Here is a 24,304-nt window from a genome sequence, read left to right as displayed (position 1 = left end):
CTACCGCCCGTCGGGGCCCGGCGCCCCACGGCCCGCCCCGCGCCGCCCCGCGCCCCCCGCAGCCGCGCAGCCCTGTCCGCCCGCCCCGCCGCGTCCGGGCTCCGCGAGCGGGAGCCGCTTCCCGACGGCAGCGGGCGCTCGGCGGCCGCGTCTGGGCTGAGCGCCGCGACGCCGCTGCCTGAAGTCCTCCCTGATCTTGAGGCGGTAGGTGTCGGCGGAGGATAAGCAACAGCGGGGCGAGAGTGACGGGGCGGGCGGGCGCAGTCTCCAGCCCGGCACTGGGAGAGCTGAGGCGAAGGAGGGCGCTGGGGTGGTGGGGCCGGTCGCTGGATCCCCCCGCAGGTGGGATGTAGAATGGGATGGGGTGAGCACGTCGGATGAGGGCGAGAGGCAGCGCAGAAGATGGGGAACAGCCGGCTGGGATCCAGTGGTCCGGGGACACTGGGGAGGGGACCACCCAAACAGGTGAATAAGTGCGCAGCGACCTCAGTCTCTGTGCCCCGAGCGGCCCAGGTGCCAGGCTGCTTTCAAGACTTTTTGCTAGCCCCTCCTCCGCCCCAATCCCGCGGCAAAAGATAGGGATTCGGGCAAAGCTACAGAAAAAAGACAGTTTATATTAGGGAACTTACAAACAGCTTTGTCTGGACAGTTTTTTTCCCAGCTGAATGTTAAATAGTGCTTGCACTGAAAAATGCTTTGAAAAAACTTTTATTTACTGAAGTTATAAAGAGAAGGCATGAAAACTGCGATGGAATTTACAGCATTGTGATATTTTGCGTTTTGATTCTTCCTAAATGTCGCAACCAGGCTTGTGGAATGCGAAATGACTTTCACCTCCTAAATCGTAATTGGTTTATCTCTTGTTCTATATTTCCTCTGTTACTTATCAGCCATCATTTTATAAGTACAGGTAGCGTTTTGTTTTAGGAAATACTAAATTTGTAAAAGTAATGGTTTAAATTGAGATTAAATCTTATCTGTTATCACACAGGAAATATACACAAGGTAAATGAAGATGATCTTATTTGTTAATGTAGCAGAACCATCAGCACTTTCCAAAGAAGTCAGAATTAATTTATTTTTAAAATTCTCAGTGCTGGGTTTCAAGCCCAGGGCCTTGCGCGTGTTAAGCAAGCACTTTACTACTGAGCGGTACACCTCTAGCCCTCAGAAGCCTAGAAGTTAAATTGGAAAATTTAAGTAGAGTAACCAGCTTCTAAAACTAAGTGCATAGTACATTTCTTATGTCATGACCTCTAATTTGTATGGCAGTCCACTGTAAGGAAAACATAATTACCATAATTTATTTAATATTCCAAGAGAAATTATAAATTGAGGAAACAAAGTATTAACATTTTTTTTTCAGCAAGACTTTATTCATAAATGTTCCCCTTATAGTTAATTAATCCATAAATGTAATACCTACATGGAATAATGGATAGTCAAACATCTTACAAAACAAGCAATTTTAGAGACAAGGACATGAACTTTGTAGTCATATTTTTCACTTCTAGGCAATTACATAATTAATTGTGTGGCTTTGGGTATGTCTCTTATTTTTCTGAGCCTCAGGTCTTTCATTAGTAAAAATGGAACTAGAATTATTTTTTTCCAAAAGTTAATGTGTGGCTCAAAGTGTAATGAGATAATATAGGTAAGATTTACCATGTGACAAGATCTAAAAAATATATTTTAATTAAAAGATATGTGCTCATTAATAAGATTGTGTCCAAATTGATCAATTATGTGCTTATTATTCCCATTGTACTGTATTTGAGAAAAATCTAGGTTAATTTAGAATTTCAAAATTGATAGGGCCATTTTCTTAAAACAGAAAAGGAACCTAAGATATAATTGGTATTACCCTATGTGCAATAGCAACTACAACTTAAGTTTCCTGACTGATGTTCCTGACCAATATTCTCTTCACACAACTTGGCCTTTTAAGATGATTTGTTAAGTATGGGTGAACTTGGAAAAAAAAACCCCAGCAGCCATTTTTGTATTAATACAATGAATATTTTTGATATATTGAATCAAAATATTTTTAAAAAAACATTATGCCACAAAACTATATATTTACATTTTAAAAGACAACTTTCTGATAGGTCCACTACTTGCTACTAAGTGTTATAGGTGGGATTCTGTTTGTTTGCAACTGTTGTCCTTTTTTAGCAGTTAATATCATAAATACCTACTCTAGGTGGTACCAGTAACATTGAGGGGAACTTTGAAGGTGAAGCAGGCAGTAGAGTTTAAGAAGTATTTTGTTTACTGGTTGTGTAGTTCAGTTAAGCCTTTAGGTTATAGTTTGTGGAGTCCTGTCTTGATTATAATTCCATAAATAGGTTTTATAATAATAATTATATCTTGTCAGAATTTTAATTTTTCCATTACCAACAGTATAATGGTATGTACTATGCATTGCAATCTTCAGTTTATTCTGTGAAATGCCAGTGCTTCTATGCAGGCATAGATTACATTTTTTTAACATAATAAACAGAATATTGTATGGTACCATCTTTTATAATTTTCTTGATGATGTGGATTCATATATGGGGATTCCTAGCTGTTTCTTTCCTACAACAAACTGAAAGGTTAGATAGCACTAAAAAAGCTTTAATTTTTTTGTTTACATGTTTTGCAAAATCATATAATAGAGTTCTGTAACACCCCAACCCATGAAAATCCCTAGTTTGAATACTCTGGATTTGCCTTGCTCAGCAACTGGAAAAGACTTTTCAACCTGCAACTCAGTTTCAGCTGAGCAATGAAAAACAAGGAACTGTGTGCCAAAGTACTCTATTCTTTTGTATTCCAATTCACTAGTTTCATAAGGGAAACAGGATGGAAAGTTACTGCATAATAGTATTAGGGTCCTCATTAGAATGACTAGCATAGCAACATATATTAGATTGCTTTTTTGGTCCTTATTTTAAATATTCCCTTCCACATAGAAAATATGCAGTAAATATTTGTGAGGGCTTTCTTTATACTTATGCTTGTAACTCTTTTTTCACTTCCTGTTACATTAAAATTGTCTTGCCAATAACTACAGCTTTAGAAGGTTCTTAATAATTATGTTAACCAGTTAACAAACATTACAAAGCTAGGCAGATATTAATTTATTATACTGACTAGCTTATCTCCAAATTTCAGGAAAAGGTTAATTTTCCTGAAATTAGTTATCATTGCTAGTTTTCTCATGTCATTTTGAAGTTTATAATTTTAACATTTGGATTATGTATATCCAAACTTAGGTTTTAATAGTATATAAAGCATTTCTTGGAACTAAAAGGGAGTTACCCTATATTATGTTGCCCCTAGACTTATGATTTGTTGAAGATGATGTAATTATAGTTAGCTTTACGCTTGTTTATTCAAAATTAAGTGAGGTTTTACTTTTGACTTATCTTGATGTACATCAAAATTTAGAAAGTATGTGTCCCACACAGATGTCAGAAAATTTTAGTTATATGGAGAGATACTTAAATTTATGGAGTTCAAAATTAATTATGTTGCAGGTACTAGAATACAAAGATAAATGAGGTATAGTTTCTGTGGTGTCAGATAACTCATATCTAATCAAATAGGCATGTAGTGTATTTACTATGGTATATTTTAGAGACACTGACAGTGGAGGATGAAAATAAGGAAAGAGAAATTACTATTTTACTATTAACTATTTTTTAAGAATTAGAGAACTTCATGTAAACTATTTAATGTTACCTGTTGAGATATGAAGACATTTTCTTAGGAAATAGCCGGAACTTGACCTTGGTCTTTAAGAATGAATAGTTATTTGGGAGAAGAACAGCAGGGAAGATGGGGGAACTCCAGACAGAACCTAAGTTTTCAGCTATATGTAAACCAAAATAACACTAATTTAACAATTTTTGAACATCCACTGTGTACTAGACACTGTGCTGCACACTGGAGATATGAACTATAATTTAACTTATGCAGAAAGTACCATATTAAAAGAGGATACAGGGTTGTTTTGTGAGATATAAAAAGATACTTATCCAGAGCTTGAGCAGGCTATCCTGGGTGTGAAATGGAGAGAGAGATTTGTGGATAGTTAGATTGTAGAGTGATATCAAGAAGCATGGGTATGAGCATGCTCCTCACTTTCTAGATTCTTGACCCTTGGGTAAATTATCTTATTTCTCTAAGCCTTATCTGTAAATTGAGGATAGTAATATTACCTAATGTTGACTGAATTCTTATTATGTTTCAAGTGTTGTATTAATTGCTTTTTGTTATATGTGTTTCAGTTTTTCATCGATGTGACCAAAATACCCAACGTAAACAATTTAGAGGAGGGAAAGTTTATTGGGGGCTCATAGTTTGAGTTCATAGATTACATAGACTCCATTGCTCTAGGCTTCACCTAGGGCATTATGGGGGAAGGGTCTGGGGGGAAAAGCTGCTCAGCTCTCAGCAGGGTCCGGAAGCAGAGACAGAGAAAGGAAGGATCCTGCAGGGCAAATGAATCCTTTCAGGGTAAAACCCCAGTGATCCACCTCCTCCAGCCATGCTCCACCTACCTACAGTTACCACTTAGTCCATTCAAACTAGGACAAAACTGATTAAGTTATAACTCTCTAATCATTTTACCTTTGACTATTCTTGAAGTTCATAGGAGCTTTGGGGAAATACTTCATATTCAAACTATACAATATTAATTAGCCTTCACATCAAGCCTAGGGGAGACTATCTATATGTTATCTGTAGTTATATAATTAGGTGATAGAGCCATGTTATGAACCCAGGTAGGGCTGACATGAAACCTGACCTCTGTTAAGAGTGCCTAGTTTATAGAGCTGTTCTGAGTAAATGGTTTATTGTACATACCTTCCTGGGGATATTACCTGTTTCTGTTATTAATAATCCAGGAGATATTGGTGAACTGAGTTTTCAAAGCAAGAATATGCATGAAGAGGTCATGGTTTAAAGAGAAAAAATACTATATTTACCCATTTGTTCAGGGAACACTTGTTTATTCCTATTGTGGACTCAAGTCTAGGTACTGTGTTAATTGCAGGGGCACAGGGTTAATAAATATTATTTCTCACTTTAAGATAAATCTGCTTTTTACTTTTGTTTAACATGGAAAACAAAACAAAGAATAGTACAGTGTTCTCTAAATGTTTTGATGTGGATGGGTCTTAAAATGGGTCTTAAGATGGGTCTTAAGAGTGGAAGCATTTAAATAAATCCATTTAAAAGGTGATCAAAAAGATGAATTAAGAACTACTGTGGAATTAAGAAAGTAGATGTGGAACCAGGTGCAGTGGTGCATGCCTGTAATCTCAGCAGCTGGGGAGGCTAAAGCAGGAGGATGGGTAAGTTCAAAGCCACCTTCAGCAACTTAGTGAGGCCCTGACTCAAAAAATAAAGAAGGCTGGGGATATGGGTAAGTGATTAAGCATCCCTAGGAAAACAGAGAGAATAGACATGGACATGAAGAAAATGTGTGAGATATATTTTGGAAATAAAATGGACAGGGGTCAGAGACTTAATTATGGAATCGGGACTGTGATTTAGACTGTCACATTGAAGGTGTGTATCTTTACAAAGGGTAACCTAAGAGACTTGATGATAAATTCAATAAATATAGGAGAAGGGGCATATTTGGGGTCAAAGTACTTGATTTTGGATGTTTTCAATTTGAAGGGCCTATTGCTAATAAATTGAAATAGCATGAGGCAGTTGGAAAAATGGAGCTAAAACCTGAGCGGTAGATGGTGAAAGTATTCATTCGATCATGTTTATCATATACATAGGTAGATACAACTATGAAAATAGATGAGATGAGGTAAGAAAAGCCAAATTTAGTCATGTTCCTACATTTAATTGGAGAAGAGAAGTGGCAATCAAATAGATAGGAAATAGCCCCAAAGGATAGACCCAAGAGAAGTTAAGCGAGGAAAATGTTTTAAAGAGGGAATGTTCAACTGCTGCAAATGCTCTAAGGAAGTCTGAAGTTATTGCGTATCATCTTAAATGCATTTTTGGGTTCGTATTTCCCACTTCTAAAAAAGATCTTCAAGTGAGGGTTTTGGTTATTTGTATATATGTAAAACATCTTGATTATATTGTCCAAATAATAAAAATTTGTTGTTCTCCTCTTAAAGTATGGAACCTCAAGGTCTTTGTGACAATGGAAACCAAAAAGTTGATTGGTAAGCCGCTTCAACCAGCAAGACCTGTTCGTCATCTGACTTCTCCACCAGGTGAGTACATAGTGAACAGTTCATTAAATTAGTTTGTTAATGCCTGATTAATGTTTAAAAGACTAAATAATATGTAAAATAATTGTTTGACATGGATATTTAAAGAAATAATAAAAACTGATGATCTCTGTTTGAGGAGTTTACAAGTATTAACAAAAGAAAGATTCTTAATCTACCCGTCCACAGTCTACCAGACTAAAAAGGATAGGAAGAGTAGTAGTCCTTACTGAAAGTAACTATGTGATTTTTTTTCCTCCTGTCTCATTTTCATAGTTAACTGACTTACAAATTGTGCCCTGTGATTATTACCATGCAGAGTGGTCACACTGGAGAATTAACTTTTTGAAAGATGTATCTATGTACAAAACAAATAAAAAATAAGCCCAGAAAAATTTAACATAACACAGATTGTTTGGTCATTTCATACTTGTACTCTAATAGAAGTTAAGTGCTTGAGTTGAAATATACCTAATTTCAGAAAATCTAAACCAAACAACAATCTAAAATTAAAATGTTCTTTTGCCCTTTAAAAATACTCTTTCAAATTCTTGAAATATTTGATATTTAACTACTGAGTTGGAATACTAACATTTTTATTTTATTCATTATTTTTTGCTAGAATGGCTTCTATATTCTAACCTAGGTAATATAAATATAATCTGTTTGAATTCTCATTAGTCCATATGTTTCAACTGAATTAACTGACAACTTAGCAAAGAAAAAAATATAACCCCTTTTCATCACTACAAAAATGAAGCAGAAAAAGTAGAAATAGAACCAGTTCTTGTCTCTTGTTCATTCTCTCATCCTTGGTTCCTAAAAGGCAGATTATCTCCATTTTACTTGATTTCCTCTTAATGTAGTTGTGATTCAGGATGGACAAATGAAATTAATGTTTTTCTTGGACCATAGCTTCAAAATGCTGAACCTATGTCCTTCTAGTGCACTAGACGCAGTTGTATAAGGTCAAATCTCAGGTTTTACCTTAAAGGAAAGAAGGCATAACACCATTGGCAGCACCTCCTTTCTGTCACCAATTTCGCCAGCACTCCTCTCTCTCTCCATCTCTGCAGATCTAGGTCACCAATCTCTTCCCTCCAAGGCTGTTACATAGGTGAATGTGAAGGGACATGGAATGGGCAGGTACCCCTGATCTCTCATTTAACTATAATCCTCTTAATTTCAGTCAGTGGAATTAGGGGCTTATTAAATAGAAAATTCAGTAAATTAGAAATTAAGTTTCACCTTTCTCAACACACTTCCCTACTCCCTGAACAACTGAAGTCCCCAGGGAAATCTTGTACTTTTTCTGCAAGACTTATATTGAATTATATCCTTTTGACAAGCCTTCCTGGTAACTGCAAACCAACTCTGCTCTCCCCCAAGTATCTTTTCTAAATATCACATAACTTACCATATATCAAATTATAATCATTATTTATTTATGAGTTTATCTTTTAAAGTGAGACCTTTTATCTTTAAACCATTTTCATACTTATATACCTATCCACTAAAACAGAGGCTGACACTTCATAGGGTTAAATAAATATTTGTTGAATAGATGAACTATCAGAAAACATTTTAAGATAGTGCTGAAGTTATCATAGATACTTAAGCGTTTTAGGTGATGTGATGTTATTTATTGTCATCATGGATATTTAAAATAGTTTTTTTTTCCTCTCCTGACAGGACCAGTGTTTCCTTTCAACTTTCAAAATGAATATCCATGCAACACTCAGTGCTTACAAAGTGGAGTTAGCAGAGTAAGTCTTAGAAATTTTAATAAACATGAGCCTGGGAATGTAACTCAGTGGTGGAGCACATGCTTAATATGCATGAAGCCCTGGGTTCAATCCCCAGTGTGTGTGTGAGCGCGTGCACACACACATACAGAATAAAATTAAGCATTGTAGACTGAAAAGTAACACTTGTTAGATGGCTGTTATGTCAGATTCTGTACAAGGTGATTTATATATTTGTGAAAAGCTCTGATATATTTCAAATATATGCTCAAAATAATATATCATCCTTTTAATCTACCACCTGTAGTCTTCAAATGTAAACATTTTTGTTGCATTTGTTTTTAAAAATTTTTAAAGAACAATCTAACATAGTTTTAAAACACATTGTATATCTTTCACTATCTCATTTCCTTCTCATCCTTCCCAGAAATAACTGTCCTTAGTTTTTTTTTCATGAATATATTTGGACTTTTTCTTTGTTTTGTTTTTAATACTTTTATCTGAATAATATTGTACCCATGTTTGGTTTTGCAGGTTTTCCTTTCCCATTAGTTTATATTAAAAATTTTAATGTTTTGACTAAGTAAAATAGTTATGAAGTGTAAAATTGAAAATATACAAAATGATATTAATGAAAAGTTTTCCTCTAGAGTCTCTATCCCCATGTCACCTGTGTCCTCTGACCATAAGTAACCATTTTTATCCAGATAATACCATAAATAAACTGTGCATGGACAAGCATTAGTATATTCATAAATAGAATACTAAGCAACTTTACAATGAAAAGACCAGTTCTGTATTTGCTGATATAGAAAAATATTTTAATGTATGGAGAATGTCACCTTATTTTCATTTTCTGTTGAAAGGCATTTGTTTCTATTTTACAATAAATAATAGTGATTATCCATCAACATGTTTCATTTCATACAAGTTTGTGAGATTCCTTGTGGTGTAAAACTAGAGAATTACTATGTTAAGTGTTCTACCTTCATTAGATATTGCCAAATTACTCTCAAAGTGGTTTGTGTGTGCAGAACATGAGAGCTCTGCTCTGATTATTCCATATCCTTACTTTGTTATTGTCAGACTTAACATTTTTTCTTTGTTCAGTGGGTGAGAAATCATTCATTTAATTTGACCATTTAGATTTATTTTTTTGTGTGAATTACCAATTCATTTTATTCACCCATTTTTCTTGTGTTGCTTTATTCTTAATTTATTTTATTGTTCTTATATGCACAGCAAATATTTTCTTTGTGAGGAATCTGGTCTGTGAAAGAGTAATTTTCTTTGTGTATGTGTATGAGTTTGTGAGTCTTTGAGAACGTACACTAGAAAGTCATGTTTATTTTTGTTATTTCCAATAAAAAGAATAGTGTGCCTTATGTCATAGGCCCTCTGTGTTAAATAAGTGTATTCAACAGGGCCATTGCTACCCATTTGGTATGTACAGTGCAAGAATTAGAGCAAGTACAAAGATTTTAGAAAAACGCAGATTTTATTAGAATATGATAGTTTGTTCCCACCTGCTAAAAAGTCTACATCAGTGCTGTGAAAGGTACCCTTTTAGATGTACCACCTACACGTGGTAGTCTCAAGTTTCAAAACCTAGCTCAAATCTTTTTTATATGTATGTTTTGGGTTGGTTACCAAACCGTTTTTGTATTTACTTGTCTTGCCTGTAACATGGCAATCATATTTTCCTTATCACTTACATGATAATTACATAATCATTATGATAATTAACCAAGATAACATATAATTACTTTATAAAAGTTTTTTAAATTTACTCTTTTACTTGCTGTGAGAAAGATTTTGAATGATCAGTATTTTCATTTTTTAATGTGTGCAGACATGACAAAATAGTTTTTACCTTTGAGTTTGATTTTAGGTCTTATATGTGAGTAAATATTATAAAGTTAGTGAAATGTTCATCTGCTGAAATTTTTCATGAATAAAAATGTCCTATTAGAGTTAATTATATTTGAGAGTCAGAAATAACTTTGGGGAACCTAAATCTCTGGCATTTCCTATTTTTTCCCATCTCTGTTTAAAAATAAATTTAAAAACCTGCTAATGTTTTCTTTTTTTCTGATAACTTATTTTGAATTATCTTCTTAGTTTTTGTTTTGTCATAGGGATAGATAATTAGTCCTGCTTTTAGGCACAGCTCCTTAGGTAGCAAGGAATAGTTTATAACTTGTCAAGAGAGTAATTAGAGCAAAGATGTTCATTTTTCAGTATAGATGTCTCTAAAAGAAATCACCATAGTGAATTATCGTAGTTAGGGACTATTTGTAAACTGATTTTTGCAGTACACGAGGAGGTCATCTTTTAGGGATAGGATTGTGTTGACTATGGTTTTGAAACTGGTTTATAAGAAGAGAACTATTTTACAATGAGCAATCTTGTTTTGTCTTCTGAGAGCAATCTCTTTTTGTTATAACTTGCTTCTAGTTAGATTTATAGGAAGATAAATTGTAAATCAGAATGTTTCTTAATGGACATGTAATCAGAAAAACATCAGTTAAAAATGAATCTTTCAAATCCCAATCAATTAATTTAGCTAATCTCACAATGAAGATAGTATTTTAAGTACGGCCAGGAAACACTGGATTTAAGCCTCTCTCCCCTCAGGACAGTGTTTCTGGGTTTTTTTTGTTGTTGTTGTTGTTTCTTTTTTTGGTACTGGGGATTGAACTCAGGACATTCAACCACTGAACCACATCCCCAGCCCTGTTTTGTATTTTATTTAAAGACAGGGTCTCACTAAGTTGTTTAGTGTCTTGCTGTTGTTGAGGCTGGCTTTGAACCTCCAATCCTCCTGTCTCAGTCTCCCCAACTGCTGGGATTACAGTTGTGTACCCCTGTGCCTAGCGTATGATTTTCTTTTCTTCAATGAATGAACCAGTTTTTATTTCCCCTATTTCCAAGGTATTATAGGAAACAGTTCATGTGCTTATAAACTGACATAGGCATCTCTTTTGCATGAGATCAAAAAAGTAAACATTCTAGTAGTTTTGCAGGGTTTTGTGAATAACAATGTGTTTTTTCCATCAATTAAAATATTGTAATGACTTTGGAACTATTTATGACTTCATAATTCATCTTTGATCTACCTTTCAAAAATAACCAAGACTATAGCAAAAATTGTTAAATATATTTTGAAAGATGTTTTTGTTATTCATTTTTATTAAGTAAATCTGTAGTGGTTGCCTATTCTTTGGTTCCAGATATTCCTCAACGAATATTTTGATTATTAGGAAAACATATTGGAGTGGTAAAAACAGATTATATAAGTTTTAAAAATGTATGTACTTCTTGTTCAACAGTGTAAGACGAATGGAATGCAAGCCTTTTCTCAAGGTCTTAATGAACAGCAGCAACATCAGTCTCCAGTTAAGAAAGGTAAAATTTTATCATAATTCTTACCTTTTATCATAGACTATCTTAGTATTCATTAAAGCTGACACTACTTTTTGCATACCTGTATATACCTATGTATATAAAAAATTTTGTTATATTTTTTCAAGTTGATCTGTCTATATTAGGCTATTGGTTTTACAGCCCAGAAGGAGACCAGAATAACAATGGCTTAAACAAGATGGAAATTTATTTGATCTATCCTGTAAAATTGCAAGCTGGTATATAGGCTCTGCTCTGTAGAGTAACTTCTGCCCCAGTGTTCTCTTATTTCTATGCCATCCTCAACAAGTGGCTTCCTTTGCTTTGTCCAAGGTAACTGCATCTGCTCCCAACCTTATGTTTCCTTTCTAGTCATCTGGAAGGAGAAAAGGGGAAGGAAGTTTTCCTTAAGAGTGCAGCCCAGAAATTACATGTATTACTTCTCCTTATATCCCATTTCCATGTTCAGTCATGCTGTAGCTAGCAACAAAACAGATTGGAAAAAATAAAAAGTATAAAAAAGGTTCTATTAGATTTCACTTATAGTATTTACTTCTGAATTTCTAAGTGAAACTTTTTAAATTGTTATTTCCAAATTCCTCAATTTTTGATATTGTGTAGTGATGTCAGATCTTCATAAATGAGAACATAGGTCTTCCATACCAACCCTTTTACTTCTTCATCCTTCCATCCCCCCGCCCCCCCCACCATATAGATATTTCAAAGTTTTAGTTAAAGTGTTAACCACTCTTTATATTATTGTAACTATGTAAATACAGTTGTTTAGCCATCAAGTGCATATCTCTTTTCTTATGGAAGCCTTAATTTTTCCTCTAGAGTTAACATTTGCTATTGCTAACTTTTTTCTTCAAATGCTCCAACAACTCTCTCACTTTTCTATAATATTTGTGCTGAAGTTTATCAGTTCTTCTTTTTCCTCTAGAGGGAACATTTTCTTATAAAAAATTCTCCATTATTCTATGGAGTATCTATACTGCAGTAATGCTTTGTAGTAGTTGTAGAATAGACCTTTACTATTGTCTTGGGATATACCTGTATAAATATTTTCTTTTTCCTTTTTGTTAAATTGAAGTAAAATTTGCCATTTTAACCATATAAAATGTTCAATTCAGTGACTTTTGACACATTTACAGTATGCAACTATCACTGCTATCTAATTCTAGGATTTTTACCATTCTCAAAACAAAGCAAAACAAAACACCTCATTCCCATTAAGCAATTACTCCTGACTCTGCTCTGCCTAGGTACTGACAAACACTATTCATTTCTGTCTCTAGATTAACTTATTGTGGGCTCATACAAAGAGAATTATACAAACTTGGGCCATTGCATCTAGCTTCTTTTACTTCTATAAAAATTTCAAGGTTATCCATGTTATGCCATGTAGTTCAACATTCCTTTTTTTTTGACTGAACAGTATTCCATTGTATGAATTATATTACATTTTGTTTGTTACTCAGTTGATGAATATTTGGGTTGTTTTCACTATGAACATTTGTATACAAGTTTTTGTTTGATAACAGTTTTTATTTTGGGTATGTATCTAGAAACAGACTTACTAAATCATATGGTAATTTTGTGTTTAACTTTTTGAGGCACTGTTAAAATATTTTCCACAATGGCTATGTAGTTTCTATGTCCAGCAAACACAATACTAGGCTTGTAATTTCTTTACATTATTGTTTTCTCTTTTTAAAATTTTTGCCATCCCTTTTGCGGTAAGGAGGTATATCTCATTGTGGTTTTTGATTTTCATTTCTTTAGTAATTGATGATATTGGATGTAATTTCATGTGTTTATTGGCACTTGTATTTCATCTGTGCAATAAAGGTCTTTTAAAGTCCTTTGACAGTATTTTAATTTGTCAAAGGTTGTTTGTCATTTTGTCACTGATTTCTAAGGGTTCTTGACATTAGACTATTATCTTTTCTTCTCTCTTATGCCCCCCAGCCCTGTGTGCAATATATTCATTCTGAATACTAATCACATAAAGATTTGCAAATTTTTCTTCTGTATCGGAACTTGTCCTTTCATTTTCTTCATACTGTCTTTCAATATACAACATTTTTAAACCTTGATGAAGCCTGATTTATCTATTTTTATTCTTTTGTTGCTTATGTTTTTAATGTCATATCTAAGAAATCATTGAAAAATCTCAAGCCAGGAAGACCTATTTCCTTCTTAGAGTTTTATAGATTTTTTTTTAGATCTCATGCTTAGGTCTTGATCCACTTTGAATTAATTTTTATATATCCTCAGAATAAGTGCAGCCTCTTTTATGTGGATACACAGTAGTCCTATGACCACTTGTTAAAAATACTTTTCTTTTTCCATTGAATGGTTTGGAACCTTTGTTGAAAAACCTGTTGGCATTGGAATAGGTGTTTATTCCTGAGCTTTCAATTCTGTTCCCTTGTTCTATACATCTGCCATTGTGCTAGTACTGTTTTAATTATTGTAGCCTTGTGGTAGATTTTGATATTAGAAAATACAAATCCTCCAGCTTTGTTCAAGTTTGTTTTGGTCATTTGGCATTTTTTGCAATTCCATGTAAATTTTTAGGATTAGCTTTTCTATTTGTGAAATAGGCCATGACATCTTGATATAGGTATGGCATTGAACCTATAGATCACTTTGGGAGAAATGTTCCCATCTTAACAGTATTAACATTTTACATTACACAAAACAGATGTGTTTTTATTTAGTTCTTTGACTTCTTAGTAAAGTTTTACAGTTTTTAGTGTATGAGCCTCATATCTCCTTGGTTAAATTTATCCCTAAGTATTATAGTCAATATGTTTTTGAAGCTGTTACAAATGGAATTTGATGGGGGGGATTGTTCACTGATAATGTAATATAAACTTATTTTACTTGGGGATATTGCTATGAATTTATGGGAATAAAAATGTAAGAATATTAACTTTTCATTGTATGCTGTATTAGTCAGCACCCTATCATTATAACAAAATAACTGAGATAATCCTATAAAGAAAACATGTTTATTTACAGTTTGTGTATGGGGGGGTGTTCTAATCCATAATTATTTTGCCTTGTTGTGTTTGGACTATTGGGGGTGCCAGATGACAGTACTGGACAACATTCGATGGAGTAAACTGCTCACTTCATGATCAGGGAGAAAAAGAGGAAAAGGAAGAGAGGCCAGCGTAGCATAATCCTCTTTCGGAACATGCCTCTCCCAAGGACCTTCTAAAGTTTCTACCACCTCCTAGTAATACTGCCCTGAAATAGTGCTACCCTGAAATATCATTGTTCTTTAACATATGAACTTCGGAATGAAACATATCTTAACCATAGCATGTGCCAAAAAGTTGGGTAATCTAGAAGAAAAAGAAAAAAGTAGTAGAAAGAAATTATTAAAAAAGTTACAAAAGTAACTCAAAGAATAAATAGAAAATCTAAATAAACCTATAGCAAGTTGGATGATTAAATCAGTAATTAAAAACCTCCCAATATAGAATAGTCCAGGACCAGATGACTATATTGTGAATTCTGCTAAATATTTATAGAAGAGTTAACATTAATCCTTCTCAAACTTTTCTCAAAAAATTGAAGAAGAAACACTTCCCATTTATCCTGTGAGGCCAGTATTATCCTGATACCAAAGCATAAAAAGAGAAAACTACAGATAATATCCCTGTGAAAAAAAATATATATACAAAAATCATCAGCAAAATAGTAGCAAATAAAAATTACCAACATAGTAAAAAGATAATACAACGTGACCAAGTGGGATTATTCTCAGGAATGCAAGGTGGGTCAACATGCAAATTAATAGTAATATACCGTATCAACAGAATGCAGGAGGAAAAATGCATTCATCTCAGTTGATGCAGAAAAGCATTTATGAAATCCAGCACCCTTTTCCAGATAAAACTTCTTAGCAAATGAAGAGCAGAGGTTCACAAGCAGGGAACAGATGGGAACTTTCTAAATACAATGCAAGGTATATATGAAAATCTAACACTAATATGCTCAGTGGTGAAAGACTGAAGTCTACTTTCTAATATCAAGAATAAGGGAAGGATGCCCACTTTTACCATTTTTTATTTAACATAATCCAGAAACAATTAAGCAAGAAAAAGAATTAAAAGACATTTAAATTAGAAAGATTGAAGTGAAATTATTTCTAATCATATATAATAAAATCCTAAATATAGAAAATCCTAAGGAATATTCGTTATCAGCTAATAAATTAATTCAACAGAGTTGTAGAATTGATTATCATTGTTCGTGGTTTTAATAATTGATTCATCTCTTTTTTTGTCTTAATCAGACTAGATAAAGGTTTGACAGTTTTTATCTTTTCAAATAACTATTGGTTTTGTTTATTTTTCTCCGTTAACTATTCTCCAATCTACATTTATCTCCACTCTCATCTTTATTATTTCCTGCGTTCTTCTAGCTTCTGCTTGACTTTGCTTTTCTTTTTCTAGTACTTTAATATATAATATTAGAGATTGCTTTGACATACTTTCTCTTTTCAGTGTAAGCATGTGTAGGTATAAACTTAGCTCTGAGCACTGTTTTGTCTGTATCCCATACGTTTTATATATTATGACTGTTTTTGTATGTCTCAAGTATTTTCTAAGTTCTCTATTATTTATTCTTTAATCCATTGGTTGTAAGAGGATGTTTAAATATCCACATAATTTTCTCTTTTCCCAGTTTTACTTCTATTAACTGATAACTAATTTCATTTCATTTTGGTCATAGAAGATATTTTATATAATTTCAATCTTTTTTAAATGTATTTTTTTAGATGTTGACAGACCTTTATTTTATTCATTTATTTATATGTGGTGCTGAGACTTGAACCCAGTGCCTCACTCATGCTAGGCAAGCACTCTGTCACCAAGCTACAACCCCAGCCCCTAATTTCAATTTTTTTAAATTTATTGAGTCTGTTTTACAGCCTAACATAGCGCAAATGTGTTTTTTCCCTCTCAAAATTCCTGTTGAGACTTAATTTCCCAGTTTGATACTATTGAAGTGGTAGAGCCTTTAAGAGGGGTGAGTAGGTTTTAAGATGTGTTAATGATATCTCTCTGGACTTCTAGCTCCTGTGGCACTAGATTAGTACTCAAGACAGTAGATTGGAAAAGTGAGCCTATAATGTCCCCTGCATCCCTCTAATGTATGTGTTTTGGCTGTTTGATGCTACCTGCCATCTTCTAATGCATCCAGGGAGCCCATGCTAGACACCATGCTATTTGGACTTTCCAACCACAGGAATTATGAGCCAAGTAAATGTTTTTCTTTCTGTGTTACCCAGCATCAGATATTCTGCTGTATCAATACAAAATGGACTAAGACACTTAATAAGAATTTGTTTCCCTTAAAGCCGCATTGTAACTGTCTTCCACAAATTTTGACATGGTGTATTTAAATTGTCATTCAGTTTAAAATTGCTTTAAATTTCCTTGTCATTTTCTAATGAATTTTTTTTGAAATGTACAATTTAGTTTACAAGTTATTTGTTTCTAAGTATCTTATTATTATTGATTTCTAATTCAATTTTGTTTTCAGAGAATATAGTCTATGTTATAGACTATATATAGACTATATATATAGTATCAATATAGTCTATGTTATAGACTATATATATAGATGGAGCCTCTTAAATTTACTGAGACTTGTATTATGTCCTGGCATATAATCTGTTGACTGTACCATGTGTACTTGGAAAGAGCTTGAATTTTGCATTTGTTGGTATAGTTTCTTTACATGAAAGTGGTTGGTAGTATTTTTCATATTTATCTTTTTACCATTTTTTTGTGTCTAGTTCTATAAACTGCTGAAGGGGAGGGGTTTTATATTAATATTAGTGTGAAATTATTCCCTTTTTATTTCTCTTAATTTTTGCTTTACATGTTTCAAAACTGTTATTGGCACAACAGGTTGTAATGATCTCTTTGTCTGATATTTGTCACTCCTGCCTTGTTATTCCTAGTCTTTGCATTGTTTATCTTTTTACATACACTTTCAATTAAAACGTGCCTTTATATCTAATGTGTGTCTCTTGCAGACAGTATACAGTAGGGTCTTCTTTTTTTCATCCACTCTGTTAACCTGTAGCCTACAATGCAATAGTTAATGGTAGGGTTCAGAAAACTCTGGCTTGCAGACCAAATGGCTGTTTGTGTAAATAAAATTTTGTTGAAACAGAGCCACACTTTTCAGATATGTTATCTATGGCTGCTTTTGTACTAAAAGACAGAATTGAAGTTGTGACAGATTATATGGCCCCCATATTCTAAAATATTTTTTGTCTGACCTCTGACTTAGACCATTAACATTTGAAACATGATTGCTGATAGAGTTGGATTTAGGCCTAGTACCTTATTATTTGTTTTTTGTTGATATTTTCTGACTTTTATATGGTAGTTTTCCTTTTCTTCTTTCCTGCCTTCTTTTTAAGTGATTAATCTTTTTCAGTTTTATAATCTAGGGTTTATAACATAGCATCTGTGTAATATATAGCATCTAATCTTTCTACTTGTGATTAATATTGTATAATTTCTAGCATATTGGTGATGGTGCAACCTTGTAACCATCTGCAAATCACTTTAGTTCCCCACACTGTATATCTCTGTACTTTGAAAACCATACCTGACCATGTTAGAATTTTTGCTTTCATTAGTAACACATATTTTAATAAAATTTAACAAGAAAAATAATAATATGATGAAAATTATTTTTAGTGTCAATTGAGATTATTTATATAGGTTCATTAAGGTTCCATTTTGGCAGGATGGAAATTGACCAATGGATGTTATTGCTGTTATGCTTTATAATACCCTATCATTTTACTAGACTTTGAGTAACCATTTGAAAAAAGTCCTACATTACCAATTTACTCAAACAATTCTCTTTCTTCCTTTCCTTCCTTAATTACTTGGCTTCCTTTCTAAGTAAAAGGGAAATTAGATGTGGCAGGTGCTTTTCAAACCTTTCTCCTTCTCTTTTGCATAGATGCTATTCATGATTTTATAAAATAATGGATAGTTCAGGGACAATTAGAAAGAAATGAGCAAAATAGTGATCTAGAAGAGTTTTATTTTTTACAACATTACATTTAATGTTTAATATCTACAGAGAGAATTAAATACAGCAGAGATTTCCTGTTGAAGCTCTCAAGTGTTTCCATCTGCAGGAAAAAACCAGACTTTCTGCCTGATCATCCCATTGTACTTCAAAAACCAGTATGTAGTTTCCTGATTTTATATTGTAATATTGTATTCCAAGTTTTTGTCTTTAACATTTTCGTTTTATCGTATCTGTAGATTTTTAACTTTTCTTACTGCAAAATATTAGTGGTCCAGCAAAACACAAAAAATCTAAATGTACAATGTAAAATAAATATCATTGTACTCAAGAACTAGAATGGAATAATTACATTTTTTTAGTGAACTATTTTTCTATTGAAAGATCATGAAAATATCATTCTATATTCTTAAAGTTCTATTTTGGTTTTCAATTAAGTTCTGTAATTCACTGTATGATATGAGGTAGGAGGGTCAAGTCTTTATTTTTTTCCCCCTCTATGGATATCCAGTCATTCTGGCAATTTTTACTGAAAGGATAGTCTTTTGACACCAATATGGCAATATATGCATGGTCTCTTTGCAGACTTTTTAGTCTGTTGATCAGTTTTTAATGCGGTAAAACAAGTCATATCAGTTTTTTTTTTCAATGTGTCTTTGCTGTTCTTAGCTCTTTATATTTCTATGTAACGTACCAAATTCCATCAGAATAAATATATGCAATAAATATACATCTTTTAGGATATTTATTAGAAAGGACTTGGCATCATGTGTAGGTTCAGATTGTATCTCCACTCTGTGTACTGGAAGTTCAAACTTGGACAAGTTACTTAATCTTCTTGAGCCACCATTTTGCAATTACAGGTAAAGATGTCAACCCCTCCTAGTTAGAATTTAAGTATGAGTGGGCTTAGTATGATACCTGTCATTATGTGATCAGTAAATGATTTCTACCCATTATAGTCTCTACTGATGTTTGACTGAAATTTGACCTTTTAAAAAATGTTCTTATAGACACTATTTTATATAGGTAAGGGCAACTATGATTCTGTCCTGATTAGACTCACAATATAGGTGTACTGATAATGGCTCAAATATGAGACAGTACTACCTTCTGTTTCCAATTTGGGGATACTAACCCTTGGAAACCATAGTGTTTATCTCCTCAGTAAAAATATTTTTAAAGTTTTATATTGTCATAGTTTATATTAATATTTTGTAATTTAAACTCCATAATAGAGACCTCTTTCTATTCTTAAAATTAATTCAGTAAATTTTCTAAAAATATTTTGTTATAAATGGACAGAATACCTTTATTTTATTTATTTATTTTTATGTGGTGCTGAGGATCAAACCCAGTGCCTCATATGTGTGAGGCAAGTGCTCCATCACAGAGCTACAAATTAGTAAATATTTTTAATAATATTGCTCACAAAGGAATGTTTAATGAGGAAAAACGTAGTTGATGATATTTGAGTCTCCTCACCTATTCATATAATCCTTGGTCCATAAGAATAAACATAAATACAGTGCTATATAAAATAACTTTTTCATTTTCAGACTTTCCAATTTAAATAACACTTTTATTTTATAAATAAAAGTTTGACTTACACTTTCTTATGAACAAACATACATTAGAATAAAGTTTTCATTTATGCATTAATAACATTTATAAAACTAACTACTACAGAAACCCAAGAACAGATTTGTAATTCAGTTTAATATATTTAAAAATGAATTACATAGGTTTAGTGAAACAGAACTGTTTTTTTTTTATTTGACAATTTCAGTTACCTTAATAGTTTCAATAGTAACATGCATTTAGATCTGTAAACACTTAAGTGGATTCACAGTATTTGGTTTGATAAACTAATTTGTAAAAACTACTAAGTTAATCTAGTTGATGATTTAACTCTTTCTTCTATATTACAGGAAAACAACCAAAGTTTTAAGTAGCATTTTAAGAACAGATGAATATGAAGATAAAGAATTATTCGTTTTATATTTTGGACACCTGAAAATGAAGTGGATCTAGTAACAATAACTGTAATGGACTGTGACAATTCAGTTTATTTTTAATTTTGATGGTTGGCTATTTGGCTTCTCCTAAAATGAAAAAGAGATATTTTAATCTATAAAGAATTTTCAAATCAGTTTCAGCTTTGCAGGACGTTTCCTGCAAAAATTGGGAAATAACACTGGAAAGTAGGAATTTGGTTAGTGAAGTGGGAAGACTGTATAATTTGCATGCTACTTGCAATTTTTTGTTTTTCATCACTTGTAATAATGGAATGGAAATATAAGCTGTAAAGATTCTCAAATATAAAGTATTTGCTACGATGTATATATGGTACATAATTTCTTGTTGCTTTAAAAGTTGCTTTTGTTCTGTTTTGCACTGATTTCCTACCAGCGCTTGAACAGATCATTACATTCTCTCCAAAGGCCTAGAATGATTTGGGGTGGGCAATATATAGTTGTCAATGACAGGAGGGAGAATTTTTTTAATAGACATTTCTTTTCAAATATATGATTGATGTCTAGGTTTTTGATAATAACATTGTCTTAGATTCGTAATTACTAGCAGAGATTGACAGTTTAAAAACAGTGGTAGTAAATGAAACTGAGGTTGAAAAATAGCTGCTACTGTTTTGGCCATGTGAACAGTGGAAGTTGAGCCAATTACAAAATAAAACTGATACTTTTATTTCCAAAAGAGGAAAAATTTAGGCATTTGAAAATAATTGAGGTGCATTAAGTTTCAATTCTATAATTTCTTATAATAGGAACATATATGGATACAGAATTTGGGAGTTTGAACTTTTAATAAGCCTTCTGCAGTTTTTCCACTCTGGATGTTACTGTTATTAAAAAAAAAAAAAAGTTTCTCCCAGCATAGTGTTAAAAAATTTGCTGATCTAAAGGTAAGTATAAACTTTCCTTACGCCTATTTTCTCAGATCCCTGGGTCTGTTGATGTTTAAGGCCATCATTTGGCAGAAAATTTATCTTTCTCTAAATGTGAACTCCTAAAACCAGAACCTTTTCTTTAGTGGTTTTTGGGCTTGTTATTCAGATTCAACTTTTAGTCCATAGGTAGGTTTCCTATCTTGCTCTTTCAGTACCCTCTTTTTCATTATTTTGTTCCCCAGAAAAAGGATTGTTTTTTAAATAGGAAAAAAATACCCTTCATTAACCATAAATATATTGCTTACTTTTAAATGAGATATTTATTCTTAGGGCCCAGTTTTTTTTTTTTTAATTTGTGTTTTGTCCTACTATTTCCTTTTATACTATAGGTCCAGTACACATGTGTATGTGAAAACACATACACACACACACACCCATACACATATTTACACACTGACAAACATAGAAAAATGTACGTCTAAAAACTGGGGTCAGAATTACCATATAATTAAATTGGTTTGCTTTATTATTTTCCTATTCTCAAGTCCTTTACATTCTAGTTTTAAAAAACTGGTAGAATGTATTCCAATTTGCAATCTAGAGAGTCTTTCTACTTAGCACTAGTATCAGGCAGAATCCTTTTTAGTCATACTTACCAAGCTACTTTGGAAACTGCCTCAAACCCAAAAGACTTGATATGCTTTTTGAGTTGGATACTGAAATGGACCAACCAAAGCAATGTTTTGATTTGTTATTAATTGTATTTTTGAAACCATTTAAAACAAACATTTTCAAAAAGAGTTTGTATGTCAGAAGTCCCTTAAGTTTCAAAGTCTTGATCCTTTCTTACTACGTATAATCAGAGTAAGAGCACAAAGACTGTTTTATTATTGCCTTTGTACATATGTATAACTTGTTTGAATAATCATTGTACATCTCCATTAATGTTGTTCTCTGCTTTGTATATTTATTAAAAGAGTTGAGTCAGGTGTTGTTTCCTAGTGCTTGTCATCTTTAAAACTGACCAGAAAAAAGAAATAACCAGAGATGGACAGACAGACACAACACACGTGTGCACATGCATGCTTTCTAGTCAAATTTTATATTTATGAAATAAAATTTTAATCTTAATTTACTCTCTTTTTCTTTTGTTTTTTTTTCAACAATTTTTAATTGAAAATAGGAAAATTTACCTTACAGCTTCTTTCTCTGAAGGCCCAGGATTTCAAAGGAATTTGGACTAAGAATAATATCATTCATTTCTAGTTGTATTGCATTTTTACATTAAATTTTTTTTACATTTTTTGTATTGCATTTTTAAGCTGGACTTATGATCAGAATAGGAGATTTTTTTTACTAAAAAGATTTAATTTCTAAGCTTTTGTAGAGAAGGCAATGTAAGATTCATAGTTTCAGTGTGGAAATTCTGCCCTGAAATTATTGTGCTTGTTTTATATTTCCTTTCTATTCATTTGAGTTAAAATTTTATTTTTAAAGCACTGTATTTTGAAACCCTGATTTAAATGTAAATATCTGTTTTTCATAAGAAAAGTTAACAATATGCCATAAAATTCGAGTCAGATTTTGCCAAAGTAAAATTCTTCTGTGCTTGATAATGTTTAACTTATGTACAGGGAATTATGAAGCTAATAAATGATACTATTGTGTTATATTACTAATTGGTTGCCTATCTTATCACAGAATTATACACTCATGAAAAACCAGTTTATAACCTGACGCACAAGTAGAGATTCTATAGGTTAAAGCCAAGGTTGTTTTATGCCAGTGTTCTGACTTTTTAAGTAATGTGAAGAGAATAGTTATAGGATCATGTGTTGGGAATAGAGTAGATGATATTGAAGAATAAGCCTCACCAAGAAAATGTTACTAAAAAATAAATGGCTAGAGCATTGATGTAACCCTTTATACTGTAGGGCAATTTATAAAATCTATCCTATGAAGTAATATTCTAAAAGTAATGTTTTCAAAGGTTTTTCTTTGTAATTTCTTTTCACGACTTTATATATACTTTTTTCACACATTAGGATTTTGTCACTAGATGACTTTAGGTTGGTAACAATGTAGCAAAGCAATTACCATCAAATACTGAGAATTTTGAAAATTGAGCTAAAATACACACGAATGATACAGATTATACTTCAGAAGAGTGCACTTAAATATATTAAACAAAAATATACAGTAAATTAACAAACAAAATTTTCTAATTGACACTTTTGATAATAACACTTGTTTTGCACTTGGAACCATAAAGAAAATGTCTAGGAACATCTAGTTGTTGTTCAGGACCCACCATGAAGCTGAAAAGAAAAAATATATAGTTTTTAAAATAATGAAAATAACTTTCACAGCAAAGAAAGTTCAAGTGGTAAAGGGAACATTCCCCCTACCTTTAGTCTGCCTAACTACTTATCTTCCTAGTCACCACTTCCAGACTCCTTCAGTCAAGATTGAATTCCCCATATGTTATCGACATTAGTATCACATCTTTTGGCACTTTGGTGCAGTCCAAAACTTTTTGTTGCATACAAATAGAGCTTGTCTTTGCAATGAGATTATAAATGCCCTGATGATAAAAATCATATTGCTATTTTAATCTACCCAATACTGACAGAATTAGGAAAGATACTTCTATGTAATTTCAGAAAATCAAATTTAAGCAAGTGGAAGTGTTATAAGTAATATTTTTAGTATATTTTTTATTTTAACATTGGAAATGTTTTGCCCAATGAATATAAATATTCCAAAGACGAAACCAAAGCAAAGAAGTACGTACGGTTGGTGGAATGATATGAGAAACAAATAGAAAGGAATGAAATGTGCTTTTGAAGCTACATAAGTAATTTGCTGGCAATGGGATTTTGCTTTCTTATGATGTATCCTCTTGTCTCATAACTACAGACCTT

General features: G+C 32.6%; 2 protein-coding genes across 2 annotated transcripts in view; one reads left to right on the top strand and one right to left on the bottom strand.

Moving 5' to 3' along the window:
* The first annotated feature begins 78 nt into the window (after positions 1-78).
* Positions 79-20,815, top strand: CUNH8orf88 (chromosome unknown C8orf88 homolog). The gene is made up of 6 exons (XM_048782776.1): positions 79-204; positions 6,141-6,239; positions 7,929-8,002; positions 11,314-11,389; positions 18,524-18,630; positions 20,404-20,815. Exons 2-6 carry the CDS (start codon positions 6,167-6,169, stop codon positions 20,425-20,427), a joined length of 354 nt encoding a protein of 117 aa, XP_048638733.1. The 5' UTR covers positions 79-204; positions 6,141-6,166; the 3' UTR covers positions 20,428-20,815.
* The window catches only part of Necab1 (N-terminal EF-hand calcium binding protein 1), a 146,588-nt gene continuing 141,343 nt past the window's right edge, over positions 19,060-24,304 (bottom strand). Inside the window, exon 13 of the mRNA XM_015485766.2 lies at positions 19,060-23,698. Coding sequence (XP_015341252.1) covers positions 23,670-23,698 — 29 coding nt within the window. The 3' untranslated portion in view covers positions 19,060-23,669. The remainder of the gene's footprint in view (positions 23,699-24,304) is intronic.

Source organism: Marmota marmota, unplaced genomic scaffold (assembly GCF_001458135.2).
Source record: "Marmota marmota marmota unplaced genomic scaffold, marMar, whole genome shotgun sequence".
Lineage (NCBI taxonomy): Eukaryota > Metazoa > Chordata > Mammalia > Rodentia > Sciuridae > Marmota > Marmota marmota.
The sequence above is the reverse complement of the archived record's forward strand: the minus strand, read 5'-3'. Positions and strand labels throughout refer to the sequence as shown.